The sequence below is a fragment of the Cupressus sempervirens genome, chromosome 8 (genome assembly GCF_028749045.1).
Source record: "Cupressus sempervirens isolate cs-2001-9-10 chromosome 8, ASM2874904v1, whole genome shotgun sequence".
Taxonomy (NCBI): Eukaryota; Viridiplantae; Streptophyta; class Pinopsida; order Cupressales; family Cupressaceae; genus Cupressus; species Cupressus sempervirens.
Window position 1 is genome coordinate 581031512 of NC_143125.1, and position 8849 is coordinate 581040360.

General features: G+C 36.7%; 1 protein-coding gene across 2 annotated transcripts; it reads left to right on the forward strand.

The window, feature by feature from the left end:
* Positions 1 to 5882: 5882 nt before the first annotated feature.
* LOC149543756 (uncharacterized protein At3g17950-like) lies at positions 5883 to 7828 on the forward strand. 2 transcript variants are annotated; one of them, XM_089798450.1, is made up of 3 exons: positions 5883 to 6174; positions 6390 to 6546; positions 6676 to 7828. In XM_089798450.1, exon 3 carries the CDS (start codon positions 6743 to 6745, stop codon positions 7358 to 7360), a length of 618 nt encoding a protein of 205 aa, XP_089654576.1. In that variant the 5' UTR covers positions 5883 to 6174; positions 6390 to 6546; positions 6676 to 6742; the 3' UTR covers positions 7361 to 7828. The 2 variants fall into 2 exon arrangements, with proteins under 2 accessions (XP_089654576.1, XP_089654575.1); XM_089798449.1 differs by having other exon boundaries at positions 6782 to 7828.
* Positions 7829 to 8849: the final 1021 nt, after the last annotated feature.

Below are 8849 nucleotides of genomic sequence, written 5' to 3' on the forward strand. Positions count from 1 at the left end.
ATAAAGAAATATATTATCAAATTAAATTAAAAAATTATTAACAATTTAGAATGTGAAGATAATCTAAAAGTGAAAATTAGATAAATACATAATAACAAGAATATAAAGACACATAGATGCAAGTATTTATTGTGGTTTGAAAACCTTTGCCTATGTCCACACTTCAATAAGGGAATCACCTGTTATATATTTCAAGTTTGGTTTTACATCACAATTGTAGCTTCAAATTGTTGATCACAATATGGAAGGAACCTCCAAATGTACACATTTATAAAGACTCAAGAATTGAAGAGCCACATGAATTGGAGGGAAAGATAATAAATTTACAAGAATAAAATATGAGTTGTTTAGCTTCACATACACCCAAAAAACTTCCAATTGAAGTTGAATAAGTGCAATGTCAAAGACTCTGCTACATTCCCTTACTATTATTTCTTTACAATGCTAAGAGAAGCTTGACAAAACTTGAACTTCTCTTGTGGAACAATCTTTGTAAGTACATCAATTGGATTCTCTTTGGTGTTAATCTTCATTACATGAAGTTTTCCCTCCTCATGTGTTCTTTGGAAAGAATAAAAATGAAATTCAATTTGTTTAATCTAGTTGCGAAAGACAATATTCTTTTCTAAATCAATAGCACTTTTACTATCATAAAAATAAAAATTGAACCTTGTTGAGGACAATCAAAATCACCAAAGAAACATTGCAACCAAATAATTTCTTTTACCCCTTTAGTGAGAGAAAATATATTATGCCTTAATACATAAAAATGAGACCACTTGTTGCAACTTTGATGCCCAACTAATCATTGCTCCAAAAAATAATACATAACCAGTATAGTGGATCTTCTATTGTTTAACTGTCTAGTTATGTAAAAATCAATGTATCCTCTTAATGATGTATCCTTGCCACCAAAACACAACACAAAATCATAAGTACCTTTGAGATACCTCAAGATCCATTTAACTGCATTCCAATGTTGTTTTCCTAAATCTCTCATAAATTTGCTCACTATTCCCATTGCTTGGGTGATATCTAGATGAATTTATACCATGGCATACATAAGGCTTCCTACTACTAAAGAATATGGAATGCCCTTCATATAGATTTTTTCTTCTTGCATCTTGTAGGGACACATGGCTGAAGCTAGACTAAAATAATCAACAAGAGGAGTGTTGACTAGCTTGACACTCATCATGTTAAATCTTTCCAAAATCTTGAGAACATAATGTTCTAAATATAGCTTGATCTCCTTCTTGTGTCTATCTTGGGTAATGGTCATACCAAGTATCTACCTTGCTGCCCCAAAGTCCTTCATTGAAAACCTTTATGACAAATTCTCTTTAACTCAAAAATTAATTCCATAGAAGAACTAGTTACAAGCATATCATCAACATAATGCAAAAGAATAACAAAAGAGTCATTGGGTAGCTTCTTTTAATAGACACATGAATCAGATTCATAGTGAACAAATTTATTTTCAATCATGAAGCTATCAAACTTGAGACACCATTGCCTTAATGCTTGCTTGAGCCTATATGATTTCTCCCTCAATGTGCAACATGTCCATGTTTTACAAATCCTTTAGTTGTATCATATAAATCTCTTCATTTAAATAACCAAGAAGGAAAGTAGTTTTAACATTCAGTTGTTCAAGTTCAAGACTATGGATGAGAAGACTTCATTGAACTCAATTCTTTTTGGCTAATCAGAGCCTTTTACAACTAACTTAATTTTGTACCGCTTGTGTCCCCAATTTTTTCATTTAACCAAAAAATCCAACAAATTTTGAATGCTTTCCAATTTGATGGTAATGGTTGAACCAAATCCCAAGTTTTTTTTTCCATGGGTGAATCCATTTCTTCCTACATAGTTGCCTCTCATTTGTGATAATCTGGTGATTCACAAGCATCTTGAAAACTCACTGGTCCAACTTTATCTGAAAGTTAAAAAAAAATTCTTTGCTTCTTTAGAATATAGGTGGTTATAATCAAAGAATCAGGCCAAGAAGTTTTCATTGTCTTGTAGACCTCCTTGATTGAATTTCTAAGTTCTCTATTTTGTCTTTAACATTAGTTGTGATAGGGTCTCTAACTAATTCAAATGGTGAACCAATAACTATAGATCTCATTTTTCCCAGTGTTCTTTTAGTGTGTCCTTCTTGCCTTATACAAGCCATCTATCATTGGTTTCCATCATAATCCCTATTGGAGCCTACACTACTTTCTTGTGAACCAAACATCCTTTATATATTGGATATTGAACTTTATATGTATTGATACTTGTACATAATGGTTGTGATTTTGATATACCTTGTAGGCTTTCACAAGATTTTAAATCATGTCTTGTTGTCTCTTAAATGATGTCTCTTGCACGTGGTATGGTACATGCCACATCATGGTTAGTGAATGTTGGACATAATGAACAAGAGGAAGAACAACATAGGGAACACCATGGGGATGAAAATTAGGAAGAATTAGAGAGACAAGAAGAGAATCTAGGTGGAGTCGAGGCATTAGTGCCTTTTCTATAGGAGCTCGTAGCTTGGTTGGGACCTTAAGTTGAGGGCTCTCAATATGGTGATTCACAATTAGAGGGATCACAAGGTGCAAACTCCCACATGTCAGAGCACAAGGATGAAAGAGGAGAGTGTGTACATGAGCATGAGAATTATCGCACACTACCAAGTGGTAGAGGGTACCATAAGAGAGATGGAGACTAATGTGATGAGGACACCATTTGATTGGACATGATGAGAGACCTTTAGCAATCTCACCCACTGCTCTTTGATGGAAGGGAGGTGGTAGTAAGGATGAGACTTGGTTGTTGGATTTGGGGCGTTGCTTTGCTATGCATTCTTATGGGAGCAACTTGAGAGTATCGTGTAGTGACACACCTGCAAGATCATGCATCCACTTGGTGGAACATAAAGGAGTAGAAGCTCTAGATCAATTTAGCATATCTCACTTGGGAGATATTTGAGGAGAGGTTCAAAGAGAGAGGTTTTTTTCTTCTATGTACAAAAAGGCTTGGGGAGATGAGTTCCATGAGATCAAACATGGGAACATGTGTGTAGAGTAGTATTAGATGAGGTTCTTTGAGTAGAGACAATACTTGAGCTATAACCATGAGGAGGTACTCCTCACTCATCACTTCAGTTGAGGTCTTAAGGACTCCATCATCAGAGAGGTATTTATGCATCAGCCTGGGACACTTGTCACTGAGAAGGAAAGGATTGTCTAGAGGCTACAAGAGTAGAGTGGGTACATATAGTCATAGTGCATGACCTACAGGGTCAATTGCACCTCCTTCACAAACACAATATTCATGACAGACTCATAAATAGCTAGTACCTTCGAAAGGTGGGTGTTGATGGTTTGGTTAACCACACCACTCATAAAGCCAATAGGGAGGTTAAAGCTCAAGTACCACAAGTAGGAAGGGGTGTGACTATCCCCAAGATAAGCACAACATAGTCACCCAACTCAAAGTGGTCAGCAAGATTCTAGCAAAGGGAGCACCCAACAGTTTAGTGTTGCTCAAGGAGGACTTGGCTACAACAATGGATATAGTGTTGGGGCATGCCTCTCTTGTGGTCAGCTTGACCATAAGCCAGCATGATATCCTTAGAAGATGTCATCATGGTCGACTTTTCCTCAAAATCAACAATCACCATTTCTTCCTCTTGAATTTGATCTCCTTGCTGATTTGGATCTCCTACGATGATTATTTTAGCCTCTATTGTGTCTCCTTCCTCTATTCTCAGTTCTTCGAAAGGTGGGTGTTGATGGTTTGGTTAACCACGCCACTCACAAAGCCAATAGGGAGGTCATAGCTAAAGTACCACAAATGGGAGGGGGTGTGACTATCCCCAAGATAGGCACAATATAGTCGCCCAACTCAAAGTGGTCAGCAAGATTCTAGTAGAGGGAGCACCCAACAATTTAGTGTTGCTAAGGGAGGACTTGGCTACAACTATGGATACAATGTTGGGCCATGCCTCTCTTGTGGTCAGCTTGGCCATAAGTTAGCATGATATCCTTGGAAGATGTCATCATGGTCGACTTCGTCGCAGAATCAACAATCACCATTTCTTCCTCTTGACTTTGATCTCCTTGCTAATTTGGATCTCCTATGATGATTTTTTCTACCTCTATTGTGTCTCCTTCCTCTATTCTTAGTTCTTACCACTATTAAAGCTTCATCAAACAAGGATTCTTGATTCTTTCTCGTTATGTCCTCGCTAAGAAGAGTAGCTATGACATCATCAGAAGCTAATTTGTTTTGCTCAGAACACACCATACCAACTATTTGGTAAGGAACATAGAAAGTGAACAACCTTGTTCTCATCATCTCAAGACATGCCACTCGAATTTGCTTGACATAGCAAGGTATTCAATTCATTGATGTGATTAGATATAGTAGTTTTATCCTTCATTTTGAGCTTATAAAGTTTCTTCATGATGAAAACTTTATTTCATGTTGATGTCATTTCATACATGGTTTTGAGCTTGTCCCAAATGGCTTTTATTGAATTTTCATTTGCAACATTGAAAGAACATTTTTGGACAATGAGAGGATAATAATTGCTTTAGCATTTACGTCAAGAGTCTTCCAATCTTCATCTTTCATTGTAGATGACTTCTTTATTTTTTTCCCAAGTGCAAGTGCAAGGTCTTTCTTAATAAACAATGCTTGCATCTATTCTTTCCTTAAACCAAAATTTCATTAAGAGAATCTTTGTTCCTTCAATTCTTCTATGGTTTGGAACTTAAACAACCGAAAATCGTGCCCAACAACTCTACCTTGCTACAATAACAGTTGTGAAGATATTTTGAAAGTGCAAATCAAAAAAATACAAAACAACAAGAATATAAAGATATACAAACACACATACTTATTGTGGTTCAACAAACTTTGCCTATGTCCACACTTCAGTAGGAGAATCTCATATTATATCTTTCAATTTTTGATTTTCATCAACTTCATTGATCACAATATATAATGAACCTTCAAATATACACATTTATAAAGATTCTCAATAATTGAAGAATATATATTATAATGAAAGATAATAAAGTTGTAAGAATAAAATATGAAGCTTTTATGATTCACATACACCCAACATAGAAAACAAAAATAGTAGAATCTCCAATTTCACAAACTATCTTTTAACCTTGTGAAAATTAAAAATCTTCTCTTCCAAACTAATCCAAAATTCCCATCTCCCATGAGACTTGCAAAGGTGCAAGGTTATCACTACACAAATATACCAAAAGTTTAAAAAAAATTAGACCTCAAAAAATCCAGTAATTTTTTTTCATTTTTTTTACTGTTCAGGATTACATAACATACAAGATCATAAGAACAAATGTTGAAAATTTCAAAACAAATCCATTTTGTTTTCGATTTTTAAATGTTAATCAAAGGTACATTTTGTCTGAAAGATAGCCCCATTGAATTGCACATGCCTTAGAATATTGATTATTGATTATTCACATTGGTCAAGTGGAAAAACTACTTTTGCCACGGAACAGACTTCGGATGCAAGCCGCAATGCACGGAGAAGGTATAAAACATTCATTGGATTCTCCAGCAATCTCGAGGTCATCTATCAATGCCCATGACGATCCACCAAACTACTCATGATTCATACTGGTTCAACTTCCTTTACTAATTGGAAAAGGCAGTGTATTAATGGTGATGGAGGATAAAATAAAATAAAATAGATTAAGAGTATCTGACACACATTATAAAGTCGGTAGAGGGTCCCTTTTCTCCTCCTTTTGCTCATTCGACACTGTAGAAAACCGGTATGTCATGCTGTCTTGGATTATTACTGATGGGCTACTTTTTATCGGATCTCTTTACACATTGAATCAATCAAACAGTCTTTGTGAATCTCAAACACTCCTCAAAATTTCGTGTGTTTTCCTACTTGAATGTGTCGTGTCTTAATTGATTTGTCGGTACAATTATAAAATAAACTTAGTGGATCAGCCCGTCACTGATCGCAGCACAACAAACACACCTGATGTTTATCTGGAAGTAAAAATAATCATCAGAGACTGCAAGTTCTGCTTGATTTTGGACAAGGTGAAGAGGCAGGGATTTAAGAAACAAACAAGAGAAAAAGCTTGGCTTCTTTCCAAAGCCCGCCACGTTCATATTCTTGTAACTATTTCAAAATCTGTCATTTTTACTGTAATTTTGCCTGTTATTTTTGACTCGTAGGTTTTACTGATTGATAATTTTTCTTGCAAGTTGGGATTGTCTCAGTACGGTTACTAGTGATGTGGGTTTATCATAGGTTTAAATATAAACCGAATGCGCCATTAAAAGGATTGAGAATAATTTAGGCTTAGCTCTGGTATTTTGTTGCATTGCAGAATCTGGAGATTGGCCTACAATGAACAGCACGGGGGTTTGCTTGTGAGATTTAAGCTGATGGAGAATCACGCGGTAACAGAGCCCAATGCTCTCAATACCTTGATAGCGGTTTCTCCAAGCTTTTCTTCAGATTCTTCATCGGATTTGGACACTGAGGTAAAAGTTTCAATAAACCCTGTTTCTTTGGCTGTATTTTGGAGCGCAAAATGCCCTTAATGAAAGCCCTTTCTCTTTTTCTTTCTTTACGATTCAGATTGGATTGATCATTCTTTCTGTTCTGTTCAGATTGGATTGATGATTCTTCTTTTCCAGTTCAGATTGGGTTGATTTAATTCTAGATGAGTCCGTCTGCATGAATAACCGATCCATTGATTTGTTTTCTGGATTGCAGTCAACTGGATCCTTCTTCTATGACAAGAGCATAACCCTTGGAAACCTAATTGGTCTTCCACCTGATCTGGCGGCGTCTACAAGAGACGAAGATGGTCAAGAACTTCGACCCTCGGCGGTACCAAAAAGACACAAACGTAATTCAAGGTCAAGATCATGGTGGGGTTTATGCGGGAGCTGCTCAGGTGATTGCAATGAGGGTGATTTGCCTCCTTCTCTGGGGCAATTCCTCGAAGTGGAAAGGAGGGCAGCAGCCTCTAACAGAAGAGAGAAACTGTACTTCAATATTATGTATGATGAGTACAGTGCAGGGCAGATAAACTCTCAAGGCCCTAGTGCGCTCTTTGCCAACGGTCACGTTCTTCCTCCCCATTCTACAGATCAATTTTTGTCCGAGAATGGAGATCAAACTGATAATCAACCTGCTTGGGTACCAGCTGACTGGTTCTCTGCTGACGCCATTGCTAACTCGGGAAGAAGCTCTGAAAGATCAGCTGATCATCATAGAAACCTTTCACTGGGATCAAGAGTGCCCACATTCTTTTCTGGTATATGTGGTCGTACCAGTATAGAAGCCTAGATTTTTGTTTTTGCCTATGGAGGCAAAAAAAACAGATGAGATGTCTTGACATTTGGTAATGCTCAGATCATAGACAGATCATAATATGCTGATAATCAACACAGTTTCAAAAAAGCTTCTGCTTGTACTTCATGCTTATGAGAGGAATAGGTGATCTAGATTTTTCTGTAGGCATTTAGAGTATTACAGAGTGGTTTGCAAATTCAGAGGTTAAGCTTCTGAGCATCATTAGGACTTTATTCTTCAGTATCGTGTCTAAATAAATTCTACAATTGTATGAAAGAGGCTTTAATGCCATAGTCAACATTATTGTAGCTCAAAGAGGAAGGCGATCAAAGCGCCAGTCTCTAATTGTCCAACAAGGATCTGATTGTAGAGTGTAAGTTTTAGTTTGTCAATGTATAGTCTTAGTTCAAATATTGTTGGCAAAAGAAAATAAAAAATCGTGCTCCCTGATTTGTATTGTTATTTTTCTAATTGAAGGTCAATTAAATTTGTTCTTTCATGCTGTCGATTTTCCTGGCAAGGGAAAAAGTTATAGGGGACAGCATAAGAGTTGGTGCATGTATTATGCTCAGCATGTTCATATTTATATGCAGTAGCACCAATCCTTAAGGAACATAAATGAAGTCATTTCATGATGCTTGTATTTTCTACATACAAATGATACGGAAAGTATCAGTTGGGTCCAATAATGCAAAGTCATTTGGTAGGTGAGAGTCACAGGCTTGAATTCAATAAAAACCTTTAAGAACCTATTAAAGCCCGAGATTTAATTTTTCCAAGGGTTAAAGTGGTTAAAGTAGTTCCATACAGCGAACAAGCCTTCTGAAGGTTGATTCACATAACTAACCTGAGCAGTTATATCAATGCCGGTTTAAGATAAATAGCTTTAAGAGAAGAGATGATCTAGGTTTGTGCTATGCTGAATTTTATTACAATGGTCCTGTTCCCTGTGTTCTATTATAAACTCAGTCAGTACTCAGTACACAGTACACATAATTGAAATTTCATCAAATAGATGAAGGGAGTTGAAGTGGCTGTTTTTCTTCGATAGGAGCACTTGCTCATAAATTCCTACCATCCTAGTTAAGGATCTCAAAGGAAGCTGTTAAACCATCTCAAAAATTCTGAGGACAGGGGAGGCGCTGGACATGTACCAACAATCTCCCCCTCGACATTATGTAAGTGGATTTGAACCTGCGATCCCGCTCTGATGCCATTTTTTCACAAAAGGATCACCTATTAGGAAACCACAACCACTATCATCCGAATTACAGATCTAGCAAGAGGCTGTCAAACCATGTCACAGATGCCAAAGTGAGGTGCTGGACACGTAGTGACAATAGATGAATATACACATCAAATGTACCAGGATCGCCCAACAGGCGAACCAAAATGACATATAATGCTAAAAATAAGGAGTAGCAGAGCTTTGGCAGGTTATCAAAAAATTGAGGGCAGATGCCGAACAAGAAATGTCAAGTTT

Bases quoted from the DNA above. Each gene is read 5' to 3' on its own strand.
- LOC149543756 (XM_089798449.1), top strand. From the start codon at position 6,448: ATGGAGAATCACGCGGTAACAGAGCCCAATGCTCTCAATACCTTGATA. The intron at 6,547-6,781 runs GTAAAAGTTTCA...TCTGGATTGCAG, and splicing joins CATCGGATTTGGACACTGAG to TCAACTGGATCCTTCTTCTA.